The sequence below is a fragment of the Vombatus ursinus genome, unplaced genomic scaffold (assembly GCF_900497805.2).
Source record: "Vombatus ursinus unplaced genomic scaffold, bare-nosed wombat genome assembly UNPS02014799.1, whole genome shotgun sequence".
NCBI classification, from domain to species: Eukaryota; Metazoa; Chordata; class Mammalia; order Diprotodontia; family Vombatidae; genus Vombatus; species Vombatus ursinus.
This window is the reverse complement of record NW_020954577.1, coordinates 8,022,754-8,040,336: the sequence shown is the minus strand read 5'-3', so window position 1 is coordinate 8,040,336 and position 17,583 is coordinate 8,022,754. Positions and strand designations below refer to the sequence as shown.

Sequence of the window (17,583 nt, the reverse complement as noted above, 5' to 3'; positions counted from 1 at the left end):
GGACCTCTGCCAAGAAAACCCCAAAGGAGGCAAGAAGAAGGGGCCATGACTGGAAAAGACTGAACCACAAGCCAGTCTGGAAGTCAGGAAGACCCTGAGTTTAAGTCCCACTTTTGAAACATCCTTGTGATGCTTTTACTGGTTATGGACTATGGGTAGGTCCCCTAAGACAGTGTCCCCAGGCAGCTCTCTGGGAAGAGAAGAACATAGATTGACAGCTGGAAGGGAATTCAAAGGCCATCTAGTCCAACCCCTCATTTTACAGGTGAGGAAACTGAGGCTCATAAAGGTGAAGTGACTTATCCAAGATCACACTGGATAAGTTATAAAGCGTCTGCCTATGTGCACTGAAGGAGAGAGTTATACTGATGAAATCCTATGTCCAAATACAAGACAAAAAGATGAAGAATGTTAGTACAGTATAGGGGAGAGAACATAGGCTTCAGAGTCAATAAGCCTTAAGGAGACAGCAGCTCTGGGGCTGTGAGAAGAGCACAGAAGGTGAAGTCACAAGACCTTGGTTCGAATCCTGGCATTATCATTACAAGTTTGGGTGACTTTGGGTGAGTTAATCATCTCCCTGTGCCTCAGTTTCCTCCCTTGTAAAATGAGAGAGTTGAACTAGGCATCCTCTGAGGTTTCTTCCTCAGTTCCTTCCAAAAGTCTACTCTAGAAATAATACATTTGTACTGAATGTAGCAAGCAGCTTTGGTCTGAGGAGCTCAAGGCATGCTGGGTAACATACTCTCACATGAAATAATGCATTTACTCATCACAGGAGGACCTTCTGAGATGATGCAGAGCAGCACATTGAATTCCTGAGAATATTAAACCCCAAAGGAAAAAGAACCTGACAGTGAAAACCCATTTTCTCTTCAACACACTTCTGGACATGCTGAGAGTCACTCTCGTGTTCTGCCTTGGAGTTTGTTACCAGAAGGATGCTTCTAATTGTTTGGTTTTCTTTCAAGTCTGGGTCTCATGTGCTTTTCACTCTTTCTTTCTTTGCTAATAGTCTGGGTGTCCCCATTCTGCATCCTTCGAGCACCACAGAAATGTCAGCCATGCAATATGGTGACTTCCTACAGAGAGGATATGATGAAAATAGGAGGGATAATAACTGACCTTTCCATCATGAGAGGTGAGTGACTTGCCCAGGGTCACACAGCGTTTCTCCCTAGCCCTCAGTGTCCTTAATCCTCACCCTCTCTCCTCTGCTTCTGTATTATTGGAGCCAGCCTAGCCTGCTGGGACCGAACTCAGGCCTTTGCACCAGGCTCTTTCCGACTCTGAGTCAGCAAATACTACTTCACTGGTAGAGACCCCAGAGGTCATCTAGATCCACACTCTCATTTTACAGATGAGGGAACTGAGGCCCAGAGAACTGAATTGACTTGAGATGGCATGACTCACCCAAGGGCACACAGTAGGAAGTATCAGAGGGGGATTTGAACCCAGGTCCTCTGGCCTCAGAGCCATGGCCCTTTCTACTTTACCCAAAGGTGCTTGGCTTCATTTCAGAAGAAGAACCACTTACGTCGTAATACACATGCTGCCCAGGCCAATGCAAGGCTTTCTTTCGGGAATCAGAGGGAAAATCGAGGTTTTCATGTCGATATGGATTACCTGAAAATCCCAGGGGGAAAAAAAACAACATTCAGGTGCCAATGTGGACAGAGGCTGTTGTATTTTTAAGTCAGAAACAACCAGGTAGAATGGGGGAAATGATACCTGTTTGTAAAGTGTTTGACAGACATGATCACATCTGGTTCTCACAGGAATCCTGTGAGGTAGGTGCTGTTATTATCCCCATTTTACACATGAGGAAACTGAGGCTGTTGGTAAAGGACTTCTCATACCTTAAAGAATTATAGAAATGTCAGCTATGATACAGTGACTGTCCACGAGAGAGAGAGAGAGGGAGAGGGAGGGAGGGAGGGAGAAAGAGAGAGAGAGAGGGCATAGTGACCATAGGAGTTATTGACCTTTGTCTCATGACGGGTGAGGTCAGTTCTATGATAAATCATGAGACCAAAAGAAATGAAGTTGAAACATCCTGCTCACTTCCTGACACAGAGGTGATGAAACTTATAATGCTGAAACAGATTGAACATTTTCAGAGAAGGTCAATATGACAGTTTGGTTTGGGGGATCATGTGGTTATATATTGAAGACCTTATTTCTCAGGGTTTTTTATTTGCTCAATGACATGATGGGTATTGGGAGGACAGGTTAATAAAAATGCTTGTTAATTGAAAATATAATAATGATAAACTTTTTTTTTTTTACAAAAATACAGTTTTTGGCCTCATGGAATTTTATAGTTACTTTTTTTCCCTGAGAAACTTTTATCTATTCTCCTTAAAAAATAAAAATAAATACCAAGCATTCACTCTTTGTATTGAAAAGAATGGGGTGGGTGGGAGTCTGTGAGACACTCTTTCGTATACTCAAGTTTTCTTTCCAGAATGAATCAATTTCTCTCTTTCTTCATGCATCACTCTTAAAAGCTTTTATTAGAATGAACCAGATCCTTGACCTTCCCCACATTTTCATTCCTTCTAGAGACAAAACCAACTGCTTTGTCCTTCCCTAATGGAAATCTTCCCTAACTTCTTTAAAGCCTTTTGTGCCCATCACGAGCTCTTTCTCTTGACATGATTTCTTCTCCAAAAGTTTCTTGGAACATGTCAAATGTCTCAGTTGCAGATGTTAAAGCATCAAAAGAAAACTCCATTGGTTATTAATTCTTTGTCCTAAAATAAAGGCTATTCATGTTTCAGTTGGCACAAACACCACACTTGTACTGAATACAGTGGTGATAGCAAGATTGGAGGCCAACTCTAAGAGCATGGCTGTTGATAACATATTTCCTCTTCTGCTTATTCAGGTCACAGAGAAGACTTAGTCTCATTATTTTGAAGTCAATTCTCCTACCTCTTGAGCCCAAAAGTAGTGAATATATAGCAAACACTCAATAAATATTTGTTGGTAGATGGGCTGATGAGAGAAACGCTTCCTAGAACTTGGAAGAGAGGTCAGGGCTGGTCATGTCAATGTGAGATAGATTTCTGAAAGTGGTCCACGTGGAGATGACAATTAGAGCAATGAGAATGTGAAAAATGCAGGTCTAAGCCTTGTGGAATAACCAAAGTTCAGATGCAGGAAGAAGATAAAGGGGCCTGATTTACAGAGGAGGAGGATAGTACAATCACGAGATCAAAGGTTTACAGCCAGAGGGCCTCTAGAACAAAACTCTGAATTTTACAGATGGTGATACTGCACCTCAGAGAAGTTAGGTGATTTACCGTTTGTTTGGTTTTTGTTTTTGCTTTTTTGGTGAGGCAATTGGGGTTAAAAGACTTACCCGGGTAAGACTCACACAGCTAGTAAGTGTCAAGTACCTGAGGCTACATTTGAACTCAGGTCCTCCTGACTCCAAGGCTGGAGCTCTATCCACTGCACTGCCCAGCTGCCCCACAGTTAGGTGATTTACTGAAGCTCTCACAGGTTATAAGTGACCAAGATAAGTTATTTGAGACCAGATAATTTAACTCTAACTCCAGGGCTTTTTCGCTATGACAGGAGAGGTTTAAAGAGGAAATGATGAACCGAGAAGTCAAGGAGAATGAAGACTGAGAAAAGACCATGTCTCTCCTAATATGGTAAATAGGAGGTCAATGGTAACTTTTGAGAGGGTATATCTGAGGAGCAGGCAGAATGGGTAGCTGTGGGGAGATGGGTCAGGCAGCACCACGGACAGTGCCAAAAGGACAGACTGTGGGGAACCACTGAGTCAAGGAGAGTCTGAAAGCACCCCTAGATCATTGACAGGAGTCAGATAGGAGGGAAGAGAGGCAGCCTGGTGAACTGGATAAAGAGCTGGTCTGGGAGCCAACATGACCCAGGTTCGAGTAAGTCCTGACTCTGACACATCCTGGCTATGTGATCCCGGCAAGTTTCTTAAGCAGGATTCTCTCTGTACTTTGTCTAGACAACAGGGCAGGTGCTGCATTGGTAGAGGAAGCGTCCACCATGAGAGCTTCCTATGCCAATGCAATCACACTCCAGTCCCTATCCATAGATATTGGGGGGGGGGTCTGGAGTACGTTGGGATCAGGCTGGTCCACAGAGATTGGCAAGAAGAGAATGTGGAGAGGCAGCTAGGTGGCACGTTGAATAGAGCTCTGGTCTTGGAGTCAGGAGGACCTGAGTTCAAATCCAGCCTAAAACACTTAACACTTACTAGCTGTATGACCCTGAGCAAGTCACTTAACCTCAATTGCCTCACCAAAAAGCAACAAAAGAAGAAGAAGAAGAAGAAGAGGATGTGGAAAGAATGAGGAAAACTTCACCTGCCAGGTGGGCTACATTTCTTTTATTAAGCACACCTCCTTCTTGGAGCCTTTTGTCATACCAGGAAAACAACATGTAAAAGATGTACAAAAGGTATTTTTAAAAATCCATGTTGTGAAAGGGATTCTGGGTTAGGCCCAATGAATGTTTGGAGCAGACAGCCTTTGGAGGTCCCTTCTAACTCCGAGATTCTGGGATTCTGTGACAGTCTTGGCTTTGCTACTAAGTTTCTGTGTGATCTTAGCAAGTCACTTTCCTTCTCTGAACCTTAGCTTCCTTAGCTGCAAAACACAGTGTTGGACTCAATGATTTCTAAGGTCCTTTCCATGTATGACTGACTCTGTGAGTTTATTTATTGTACGAACTAAGTCTGTCCTCAGCACCATGGAGAGCAGCTGATGTGGTCTCTGCCCTCAAGGATGAGTGGGGTGGTGGTGGTGGGAGGAACATGTATGGAAAAATGAGAGAATGAGGTTGATCCTAAATTCAAGATATGGAATTGGACAGAAATGCAAATGAGACAGCAAAGAGCACTTCCCTAGAAGTCAGCAGGGAAATCTTTGCAGAGAAGTTGTACTACACCCCAGGCTTTTGTACCTCTGGGTGGCTCAGGTGTTTGGAAGGAGCCAAGGTGGGCCATTGAACTCAAGGCGTATGACTCACAGAAAGGGTCCCACTCTGATGACACACCCCAGCCAGGCTTTTAGGGATATAAACCAACTCATAGGACAATAGAGTCCATGGAATACTGTTTTATATAGGGCATCTTGTTGAATATTTCAAGGATCAGCAATTTTGTCTGCATGTATCCTCCCTGTCCCAACCCAGATGCTGACTCCTCTTAGATCTAGATGAATTTTTGCTGAAGCTAGTAATGAGGCTCCCTGGGTTTAGCTAGCCTCATCCTCAGACAGAATCTTGAGGAGTAACCTGGTATAGTGGATAGGGGCAGAACCTGGAGTCAGAAAGACCTGGGTTCAAATCTTGCCTCCGACATTTGCTGCTATGTGACCTGGTGCAAATCATTTCTCTGGCCTTAATTTTTCTCATCTGAATGATTAAGGGTTTGGACCAGTCTGAGGCTCCTTCCAGCTTTAGATGTGTGATGCTATGTGACCTCACATGTATCAATTCCCCATTCTAGGACTCAGTTTTATAATAAAAACAAAAATAATTATAGCATTTATATAATGTTTTAAGGTTCGCAAATCACTTTACAAATAATATCTCATTTTTATCCTCACAACAAGCCTGGGAGGGAGGTGCTGTTATTATCCCCATTTTTCAGATGAGTGAACTGAAGCAGATAGAAATTGAGGACCTGGGGTCACCCAACTAGTTAGTATCTGAGGCTGGATTTGAACTCAGGTCTTCCTGACTCCAGGTCCAGTATTATATCTACTGCTCCACCTAGCTGCCTCATTTGTAAAAGGTGGTTGAACTTGCTGGTTTCTGAGGTCCCTTCCAGGTCCAGACTAAGATGAAGTCATTTAACAACTCGGATCTTCAGTTTACTCATGTATAAAATAAAGGATTTAGACCAAATGGCCTCTGGGGGCCCTTCCAGCATTAGATTTGGGATCCTTTATAAATAGGCCACAGTCTCTCAAAGCCACTCACATACTTGATGCCTTTCTAGTCTGGTCTAGGACCTATCAGAAGCTGCATCCTGCTGGCATGGCCCTTGGCAGCCCAGGTCCAAGACCACACCATGAAGAACCATGGGAGTGGAGGGATGGGCTTTTGATCCAAGTGACTGGACAGGTAGGACTGGGGCTAGCTCAGCCCATGTCAATCTGTACATGCTACCGAGTTCCCTTTTTTCAATGTTGATTCAACAACAGCAAAAACAACAAACCCCAGACTGAAGTTATAAGACCATGACCAACTTTCTGAAATTGCATGATGCTTTTTTTACCTTTTGTTTTCTTCAGAACGGTTGTCTCGTAAGGCCCTGCGGGCATGGTAGCAGGAAAAGGCTGCTGGACACTTGCAACAAGGCTGGTGTTGATGTCCTTCGGGGAGGTGAAGGTTGGGAACATGGCACACCGAGAGATGTGGGTCTGATAGGGGTGTCCAACTGGAAATCCCACGCACAGTGGCCTTAGGGTTAGTTTCAGCAAAAAGAGGAGGTGGGGACCAAAATAGAATGGAAATGAGTACATTGATAGCATTAAGGCTGTTGTTGCCCTTGAATGGTCTGGCCTTCAAAGATAGGTGTTCTGCTAACTTCAGCATAAATTAAAGAAAAATCATTTGTGCTTGAACTGGGCTGTGTTCACTAGTAGAACCCATTCTGTTCAACACAATTCCAGAAACATTGATGAAGCCTGAGGACAAAGACAAAAAAGGGAGTGGGGGCAAAGCCTGTCCTCAAGGAGCTTACATTTGCCTGCGTGGTGGGGGGAGAGATTTGCACCAGATACACAGGTAAGTAAATCTAGTATCTACACAGAGTAACTCAAGGCTACCTCGAGGGAGAAAGCACTAACAACCGGGTAGACATCGAGACAAATCTCGAGGCCAAAATTGTCTCGCTTTATTTAACAAGAGTGCTGGAGATCTGGGGCTGTGACCACACAGGCAATGGGAAGAAAATGAAATGGTAGCCCCCGGGGGTGTGGCCACACTTTTTTTCTTTTGAAAAATGACAACCATTAGTTGAAATAGAAAGAAGTGAAAGGAAGAAAGGCCTTGGTTCCACCAGCCTCAACATTTTTCCCAGCTCTGCCTCTGGCTGTGGGCCAGGTTGGCTGCAGAAGAAAATGGAGGCCATTTGCTGTGAGCTACCTCAGGGGCCTTCTGCCCCTTTCTCCTCCTGCACCTCCCATGATGAGGTGGCCTTACCCCTGACCAAAGCCAACCCGTCCACCTGCTCACCAGCAGACCAATCCCTCTGTCATCCCCCAAATTTTCACTCATTTTCCATCTCTCCCTCTGTACTGGCTCATTTCTTTCTGCCTACGAAGATGCCCAATGTCTCTTCTACCTGAAAAAACTCTCCCTTGATCCTTCCATCCCTGCCAACCATCAATATATATCTCTTCTGCTGTTTGTAGCTAAACTCCTTGAAAAGGCATCTACAATCGGTGCCTCTCCTTCCTCTCCTCTCACTCTCTGCTTAACCCTTTACAGTCTGGCTTCTGATTTCATCCTTCCACTGAAACTGCTCTCTCCAAAGTTACCACTAATCTCATAATTGCCAAATCCAAAGGCTTTTGCTCAATGCTCATTCTCCTTGACCTCTCTGCACCCTTGGGCACTGATGATCCCCTTCTCCTCCTTCAAAATCTCTTCTTTCTAGGTCATTAGGACACCCCTCCATGCTGGCTCTCCTCCTCCCTCTCTGACCACTCTGTCTCCTTTGCCCGATCTCTTCCTCCAGATCGTTCTTTCTAACCATAGATGTCCCTAAGGGCTCTGTCCTGGACCCTCTGCTCTTCTTCTGTACTACTTCACTTGGTGATCTCCTCAGCTCCCATGGAGTTAATTACCATCTCTTGCTGATGACTCAAATCCTGTCCTAGCCTTTCTGCTAATCTCCAATCTCACATCTCCAACTGCTTTTCAGACATCTTGAGCTGTATGTCCAGTAGAACCTTAAACTCAACGTGTCCAAAACAGAACTCATTATCTTTCCCCTAAATGCTCCCTGTCTCCTGCCTTCACTGTTATTGTAGAGGGCACCACTATCCTCCCAGGCCCTAATGCTCACAACCTGGGAGTCATATGTCTCACCCCCATGTCCAAGCTATTGCTAAGGTCTATTATTTCTACCTCAGCAGCATCTCTCGAATATGCCTCTTCCTCTCCTCTGATACTGCCACCCCTCTGGTGCAGGTCCCCTCATCACCTCCCACCTGGACCATTGCAATAGCCAGCTGCAGGGGAGGCAGTCTGCCCATCTCAAGTTTCTCCCCACTCCAGAACATCCTCCATTTATCTACCCATGTGATATTTCTAAAGTGTTGGTCCAATTTTGTCACCTCCACCCCTACTCAATAAACTCCTGTTTACTCACCTGAGGATCAAACAAAATTGCTCTGTTTGGCATTCAAAATCCTTCCCAACCTAACCGCCTCCTCCCTTTCCAGTCTCTTACAAACTTATTCCCTGAGGCATACTCTTTGATCCAGTGACACTGGCCTCCTGGCTGTTCCATGAACAAGATATACTTAGGCACTCCATCTTATGAAAATACTCCAAGCACTTTCTCTGGCTGTCCACCATGCCTGGAACACCTTCCCTTTTCTAGTCTGATTACTGGCCTCTTTTGCTTTCTTTAAGTCCCAATTAAAGTCTCACCTTCTACAGGAAGCCTTCCATAGCCCCTCTTCATTCTAGGGCTTCCCTCTGTTAATTATTTCCTATTTATCCTGTATATAATTTGCTCTTTGTTTGCATATTGTGTCCATCACTAGATTGTAAACTCCTTGAGGGCAGGTACTGTCTTTTGCCTCTTTTTCTATCCCCCACACTTAGCAAGGTGCCTAGCACATAGTAGGCACCCAATGCAAGTTGATTGATTGATTGGGAATGAGTGAAACCCACTGCCTCCTACGGCACCCACAGGCTAGCCCTAACCTTAGCCTGCCCGGCGAGCTGCTCGGAGAGATTGCCATTCTAGTAAAGAGAAATTGGAAAAGCTTCTAGCAGAGAAACACCTGTGAAAGTTGTCAGTACTATGTGCAGAATGCTAAAAAACAGGGCCATCTGCCTGAGAAAAACAGCCCAATTTCTCCATGTTGATGCTTTTCACTCTGCTAATTGCAGATAAGAAGAGGCTGGAAAATAGTATGATTGGCTGCTCAAAATGAATTTTTTTTAACCCTGCAGACCTTAATTTTAAGGCTCTTTAAAATATGCACTGACTGTGTCAAAAAGCACTTTAAGAAAAAAGGAAAAATTCAATTTTCATTTGCCATTGGTTGGGCGCTTAATGGGAGGGAAATCACTTAGAGTGTTAAATAAAGCCTTTCTTAAAAAAGAGGCCCCCCCTTTCCCCCTCGCCATACATATAAGTGCCCCCCCTCCAGGGCAGGGGCTGCCTGGTAAGTCACTCAATGTCCTAGATTCAGTGTGGGTAGGAGAATACTCACTCTGCTGTGGTATGGAGTGGTTTAGGAAGCCTGGGAGAGAAAAAAAGGAAAACAGAACAAAATGAGGTGAAGGAAATGGGTTTAAAGCAGGGCTTTTTAAGGCTATTTAAGAAACAAATAGATCTTCCAAACTCAAAGAACAAAGACTAGAAGATGTATTCATACAGAGCCTGTTTGCCCGGGGCTCGGAGGCTAAGCTTTGCCTGCCCTCTCTTCTCCTGTCTTCCATTCTAACTGGTCAGCATCTCTAAGAGCAATCTACCACCCGCCCTGACGGGACTTTGGCAGTTACCTTCGGTCCCTGAGATAATCACACTCTGGCTTCTGGCCTTCTCTGGTCTTACTCTCAGCCAGGGCTCATACTGTGTTGGGGACTTTGAAATCCTGTGATAGTGTGGGCCTGGCCCAGCTCCATGACCTCAGAGGAGGTGAAAGGAGGGCAAAAGCTTTTACCCCACTGGACTGGAGCCGTGAAGACACCTACGTCATCATCTCTAAATGATGCAATGAACATTAGCAGTATATTCTGACCTGGGAGGTTCCTCCCCCAATCCTTCACTCCCCCTCCCCAGGCCCAACCAGCTCAGCCCAAAGTTGGCCCAGCCAAAGGTTCTGGAGCTTTGTTTATATTCTAAGAAATCTGGCATGGTTGGAGACCTGGGACTGGCCCCTGGTAGGGATGGATGTAGCTCTCATGTATAGAGGGCTTTATTTAAGATTTGGAAATCTGATTGGCAAGACAGCCCTGGGAGGTGGGCACTACAGACCCACAGACACACAGACCCACAGACACACACACACACACACACACACACACACACACACACATAGTTTCCTTAAAAACAAAACAAAATAAAACCCTCCCCCTAAATTTGACCTTAAAGGTTGTAGCAGGAAAGTGCTCATTGGACTTGGAGTCAGAATATTTGGATTCGAATCCTAAGCTTTACCCCCTAATAACTTCATGAGCGTAGGCCAGTCATATAGCCAGTGACACCGCCCCCTGGCTGTCCCTCCATCTCCTGACTCTCCCAGCTGGATGTCCTCCATGCTTAGAACTCTGTCTCTCTCCTCTGCTTCACTTTCCGCTCTTTTCCAGTCTCAGCTAAATTCCTACTTTCTGCGAGAAGACTTTCTCAGTCCTTCTTAACCTTACTGCCTTCTCTCTGAGACTACTCTTAATCTATCCTATATACAGCTTATTGGACATAGTTCTTTGCATATTGACTTCCCCACTCAGGGGTGTGCTAGTATAAATATTTAACAACCAGCTCTCTGAAAAAAAAAGTATGCATGCCATACTGTTAAGTTTAATCTCCACCACTTTCTTAAGCCTAGACAATGAAACAATAAATCAAGCTCTGATTTGTAGCATTTGTCGATTTCTAATGCTCACACTGAAAATTTAACACTTGGTTCCCTGGTTCTAGCTGGCTCCAGAATACCCTTGCCCTGGTTAGCTTGTGAGCTCCCTGAGGGCAGAAACGTAAAATGAGGGGAATCAGACTCAATGACCTTCAAAATCCCTTCCATCTCTAAATCCACACGATCTTACAGCAGTCATTGCAGTGGCTTATTAAGATTAAATATGGTCTGGACCTGTGGTTTTGTGATGATAGAAAGCTACTGATGAGGAAAATCCTCCCTCAGAATATAATAAAAAATGTTCTGTAACTTATCATTTTAGAGTAGCCTGGAGTAGTAACAGGTAAAGTGATTTGCTCAGAGTGATGTAGCCAGGATATCTCAATGGTAGAACTTGAACCCTGGTCTTTCTGACCTCATTGAGGCTAGCTCACTATCTAGTGTACCACATTGCTTCTCAAGGTTTACTACATGTTCTCTAAAAGCAGAAGAAATGCACCAGAATTTAGATGTAAATAATACTGACATTCACATTGCAATTTAACATGTGTGAAGTGCTTTAATACATGTTAACATTGAGCTGCTCCCAGGGTCATTGCTACAGGGCTTGTTTTTTCCTATTTTACAGATCAAGAAACTGAGGACCAGAGACTTGTCATTGGTCACACAGATACTAAGTGTTCAAAGATGGGATTTGAATCCAGGGCTCTCTCACTAAATCACAGAGCTTCTCTGTAAAGCATCTTCCATTTCTAAATGTACTATATTTTCATCCTGTTGGGCATTCAAATGACAAGTTTATCTGGGCCCTGTTGGTTTTCTATTCCATCTGTGACTCAGATGTAGGGAGCTCCCAGTAAGAAAACTCCCTCTACCTATGTTACTATCCAAGAATATCTCTTTAAAATACTTGGACAACGCTGGCAAATCAAATTGAAAATAAATTGGATGCCATCAGTTGACTAAATACCCAAAGCACACAGCAAACTCCCTGAATGATGGACTGCAGGGCACAGAGGCTCAGACAGCCCATTTCCTGAACCTAAACCAGCTCATCAATTTTCCTGTCCTGCTGTGAGATTATATATCTGCTTTGCAAGGACCAGACTCAGACATCCCGGTGTCTCTGAAAAAGGTAGCAGGACCAGTTGTCTATTGCATGTGCTTGTAGTGCCCTCCAGTGGCTGATCTTGATATTGACATTTCAATTTCTCAAAATATTTATGGAAGATGCTTAGAATAAAAAATAAATGGACACTTTACCCTAGAACTTTAGAATATTCAAGTTGGAAGGGCCTCAGGCCAACTCTAGGCAATTCTAGATTTAAAAGATGTTCACATACTAACACATTCGTTTTCAAAGAAGGTAGAAGGCAAGGTGTGTGTCTCTAAGCACGCATGCATTTAAGCTATGAAAGCTTAAACCCACACTAAGATTTTTGGGACACCCTGCACATGAAAAGTGAATAATAAAAAATTATAATGCTGTTTATTTGCTAGTGTGGAGCAGCAACCTATGGAATTTGCTAAACCCATGAAATCACAATTTAGCTAAACCTCCACCCTCAAAAAAGGAACCCCATAATAATTTTATTTCTATTTCTGTGCTCAATCAAGTCTTCCTTTAAGTATGGTGAGCTTTTCTCCCTAATTAACAACAAAATAGTTTACTTTTATTCGGAATATGCATATGGCATGCCACATACGCCCTAAATGGTTGTGTATAAAAATAGAAAATAGTATCTACAAGAGAAGGCTAAAAGAAGCCAGAATATTGGGGCTGGATAAGGAAAGGCTGAGAGACCTATTTCTAAAGCAGGGCAGTGACTGTTGCTGGGGTCTTTTAATATGAAATGAACCAGTCAGTCAACAAGTATTTATAAAGTGCTTACTATCTGCTTTTGGTCCCTGAGATAATCACGCTGCGGCTTCTAACCATCCCTGGCTTGTTGATGTTTGCCAAGGCTCATACTGTGCTGGGACTTGGGAGTCCTGGGACATCTTGGGTCTAAGGTCACCTCATGACCTGAAATTCGGAGCCTCTCTGAGCAGGCACGTCTGTATTATGCCACATGCTAGAAGTACAAAGAAAGGGGAAAACATTCTCCTTGCCCTCAGGGAGCTTACAGTCTAATTGGAGAGACAACTCATAAATAACTGGGCTCACATAAGAGATGCAGAGGATAAATTAGAGCCTCTTAGGTCAGATACAAGGAAGGGCTTTCTATCAGCAGGACTCGTGATATATTGGAATTGTTGCTTGTTTGTGCCACAATCAGTCTTCCGTCTGAGATGGACTCAGCGTGAGTCTACTAAAGGTATAGCGCCGGTGGACAATCATAGCAGGCAGGAATTGGAAGGCCATAAAGTTGTCTCCTGCTCCCTTAGGTCTCACGAGGAGAGATGATAGAACAAGACCTAGAACCCAGATCCCCTGACCCCCAGTTTGGATCTCTGGTTCCTGGACCAGACGAGCAGGACAAAAGCCCTCTGACCAGCAATCTGAGCTCCCCACATACTACTCCCAAGCTATTTTCTGGTGATTATAAATGATTCTGCCATTATTCACTTTCTGCTTATTGGCTTTTTTTTTTTTTTTTTTTTTACAAATTTTCCCTTTCTCAGTCATCACTTTTTGGCATCCTAGAAGAACATAAAACATTTGTGCTACACAGTGATTCCCCTTCCCAAAAGTCACAGGATATCATAGTTGACTGAAACTTACAAGGAGTCATTATCATAAAGATTACTCTTCTTGTTCTGTGTCAGGTGATAGAACTGTTGGATAGGAATGCCTCTGAAAAGAAGGAGAAAGATTTGTTTAATTTTAGAGTCCAACCCACAAAGAGCCCTGTTCTTAGTCCTTGGAGAAGAAGAAAGTTGGCCAAACCTCCCACAAACTCAGAAAAATGTTAATTTAAATTCAATCAATGTTAAGCACCTGCTGTGTGCCAGGCACTGTGCCTTAAGATTCAAAGATCTCAAGGAGGTTATATTCTACTGGGGGGGTATATGCCATGAAGACAAAGGTTTCTGGAAACTTGAGAGACAGTATGTCTGTCATTTTAGAGCAGGGGATGGTATCTGGAAAGTACAAATAATTATCTATACTTTGTCCATTCTAGGTTTTACATTTTCTCTGGGAATCTACATTTGCAGGATAAAAGCTAATGGTAAGTTATTTTCAATTGTACTTATGTCTCTTCATTTCCAAATGTGCAAGTGAATTGTTTTTAAAAGCAATGATTTTTTAAATTATTTTTCCCCCCAGCAATTTGGCAACTTGGCACCTAAGCTCACAAAAATCATGGGTCATAGGTCTAAAGATGGAAGGGATGTTGGAGGTCTTATCTTGTCCAACCCTTCATTTTGACAGATGAAGAAACTAAGGCACAGAGAAAGTTCAGTGACTTGCCCAAGGAAATAAGTAGTAGAGGTACCCCTTGAACCAAGGTCCTTGGCCTCCAAATTCAAAGCTCTTTCCATGTACCATGCACAACGTGCCACACACCATGTGCCACGTGCCACGCTGACTTCATTGCATTGTGCTTAAGTCCTTCTTTTCAAAGATTTTTGCTCATTAGGAATAAAATATGGCAGGAGCCCCCAGGGGCCAGCTCCCTTAAGGGGGTTATGTTTGACATCCAGCAGGGTTGGATAATGAGATATTCTTTAGCAGGCAGCCCCCTCAGTGTGCAGAAGCTCTCTCAGAGACGCTGCCCGTACTCTGTCATGGTTTCCCCAGTCTGATCATAAAGATGGAGGAGAACTCTGGTTCTCTGAAGTCTTGGGCGTAAGAGGGGCCAGGGAGAATTCACTGCTGCAATTCCCATGACTTTCATTATATAAAAGGAACTCGGCTACTGCATCCTGTCCACTGTCTGTGGCTCATTCCATGAGGACGGAAGCTCCTTCAGAGAAGAGATGATTTCATTCTTTATATCTTCATTGCCTGGCCCAGGGCTGGGCACACAGTAGGCATCTAACAAATTCTTGTTAACAGATCCATGCCCTGAGCAATAACGTCTATTCTGTGCATGCCCAGAGTGTAGAATGTGGATTCAGTGCCTTTAATTAAGCTCCCAAAGTGAAGAATGAAACAAGCCCTTTCCTTTGTTGAATGGAGCCCAGGAAAAACAGCATTTGTCATTCACTTCCTTCTTTCTTTGAGAAGCATCCGGGCCCTGATTATAGCTCAGTCTTCCCCAGTGCTCATGATTTTACAGTTATTTGTGGGTGATGAGAGAAAGAGTCAGCTTTGTCATCCTCTTTGCCGCAGGCCACAGTCCATCCCCTCACATTGGAAGGACATTTCAAGTAGCATTTTTATTCTTTGAATGCAATGATTAGTGAGTTACCAAAGCACCAGGGATGCAGCGGGGTTTTCATATGGGGACTGAACTTCATTCAGTTCAGTGGTTAAAAAACAAAACAAAACCAGCCTCTCCTGTTGGTGCAGCATTTCCTAATCACCAACGCACCTGAGAGAGCTTGGCTGTGCCCAGGTTACAGCAGCCACCCTTCCTGCAGCTCATGGCTGAACCTGGGCTCCTCGCAGTTCCCTGGAGTGGGGCAGGGCAGTTCTAGGCATACTCCCCTGAAGGGATGGCTGCTTTTACATATGTATCACTGTCTCCCATTTTCCAGATTGAGAAACTGAGACTCGACCCTAGAGCAGGTATAAGCTGTACAAGCCGTGTTGGAGCCAGCTCGCACTGGCTCCGGGGAGTTGGTTGTTAAATGTTTAGTGTGAACATTTACACCTTGGAAATTGGCAAATGCTACAAATCAGGGCTTGATTACTGTTCTGTCCATTGTCTAGACTTAAGAAAGTGATGGAGAAAAATAGCATGGATCCAGCTTCACAGTGCATCCTTTGGGAGAGGTGCTTGTAAAGTATGTGCCAACACAGCCCTGGTTATACAGCTAGTAGGTGTCAGGCCTCCTGCCTCTCACGATGAGCAGGCATGATCTCTTTTTTAAAAATCCTTTTTTATTTTTAACATTCTTTAAAAATGTTTTTTGAGTTTCAAATTCTCTCCTTTCCTCCACCCGCTGAGAAGACAAGAAACAGGATATCAATTATGCAAGTGAAATCATGCAAAACATAGTAGAGAAGATGTTTTTTAATAAACTAATTAAGATGCAGAGAATAGGATTTCTTCTTCTTCTTTTTTTTAAGTCACCATCATTTCCATTCTAAGAACACGCAGGGAAGACTCCCCAGAGTGTTGGAAGGATCCTCTGAGGAGGCTTCAAGGAGAGATATGGAAGGCATGGATGAGCTGCAATGTGCACCCCTGGAGGGAGGACACACCTCAGGGATGTACTGATGGGTAACTCATTAATACTGTTCTCCACCACCCATTGAATAAACCTGCCGGTGGCTGGACTGAACACGAGTCACCACCTAATGGTACTGTAGGGAAGCCAGCATAAGCCCGCATTTTTTATTTTTATTTTTTGGGCTAGGCAATGGGGTTAAGTGACTTGTCCAGGGTCACACAGCTAGTAAGTGTTATGTGTCTGAGGCCGGATTTGAATTCAGGTCCTCTTGAATTCAGGGCCGGTGCTCTATCCACTGCACCACCTAGCTGCCCCATAGGTCTGCATCTTGATCTAAGCTTACCTGATCTTTGGACTTGGAGCGTGGTGCCCTCAGGAGCAGACCATGGCTTTAGGTTGCACTAGGACAGATGAAACCACCTTAGCCCAAAGTTGAATCATTTATATTTTTATCAGAAAGGGTTTATTCTACTCAGCATCAAAAAAGTCTAATAAACAGTGGTGGAAGCGTCCAGATCAGTGAAGTCTGTTTTTCACTTTTACATACTGACCACACAAAGACATGAATCTGCTTCAGAGATAACTTTACTTTCTGGTGCCCAGAACTGGGGGCTTTTCTTAGTCACTGGGAGACCTCATTTTGGACAACGTAAGAGGGTTTTATTTAGGGTTATGCCTAATACTCCAGGAGCCAGCTCTTATTAGTTGCATAGCTTTTTCCAGTCTGTAGGAACCAGAACATTAAACTTGCATTGCAGAAATGAGACACTTAACACTTGAATGTGTCTGTCTCCTTAAAAATGAGACCATGACAGTGAGTCAGACAGTGAGATCAACCCTAGCTTTTAGAGATGTTAGACCTGTCTGCAAGGCACTAGGGTTTGCAGGGTACTAGGATGGGGCATCACCTGGCATGCAGCTTGGGGAGCAGGAGGGGCAGGATGAAGGGGACCCTGGGACACCTGAAGGGCATCTATACTGATACAAGTACAGCTATTAAGGCAGAAAAGTGGGACTTCTTAGGGAGGGGCTGGACAGAGGAGTGAAGAGGCAAGGTTGGTGGTCATTCAGCAGTTCACAGTAGGAATGCTTTGTACTTACGTAGGTGACACATGAACTCTTTGGGGACTCCATCCCCCATCAGCCTGTGTAGAGTATATTGGGTGATGTTACGTGCTGCAGATGTATTTGTTGTTTAGTTGTTTCAGTCAAGTCTGACTCTTTGTGACCCTATTTGGGGTTTCCTTGGCAGGGATACTGGAGCGGTTTGCCATTTCCTTCCCCAGCTCACTTTACGGATGAGGAAACTGAGGCAAACAGGGTTAAATGACTTGTCCAGGGTCACACATCTAGTAAGTGTCTGAGGCCAGATTTGAACTCAGGAAGATGAGTCATCCTCACTCCAGGTCCAATGCTCTGTGTACTATGGCACCACCTAGCTGCCCCATGCTAAGGTAAGTATCAATACCTCCTAGGC

General features: G+C 44.1%; 1 protein-coding gene across 1 annotated transcript in view; it reads right to left on the bottom strand.

Moving 5' to 3' along the window:
• The window catches only part of CUNH7orf31 (chromosome unknown C7orf31 homolog), a 43,565-nt gene that overhangs the window by 16,146 nt on the left and 9,836 nt on the right, over positions 1-17,583 (bottom strand). Inside the window, exons 3-6 of the mRNA XM_027872186.1 lie at positions 13,546-13,617; positions 9,456-9,485; positions 6,275-6,459; positions 1,538-1,626 (exon numbers count right to left, since the gene is read on the bottom strand). Of these exons, the coding sequence (XP_027727987.1) occupies positions 1,538-1,626; positions 6,275-6,459; positions 9,456-9,485; positions 13,546-13,617 (376 nt within the window). The remainder of the gene's footprint in view (positions 1-1,537; positions 1,627-6,274; positions 6,460-9,455; positions 9,486-13,545; positions 13,618-17,583) is intronic.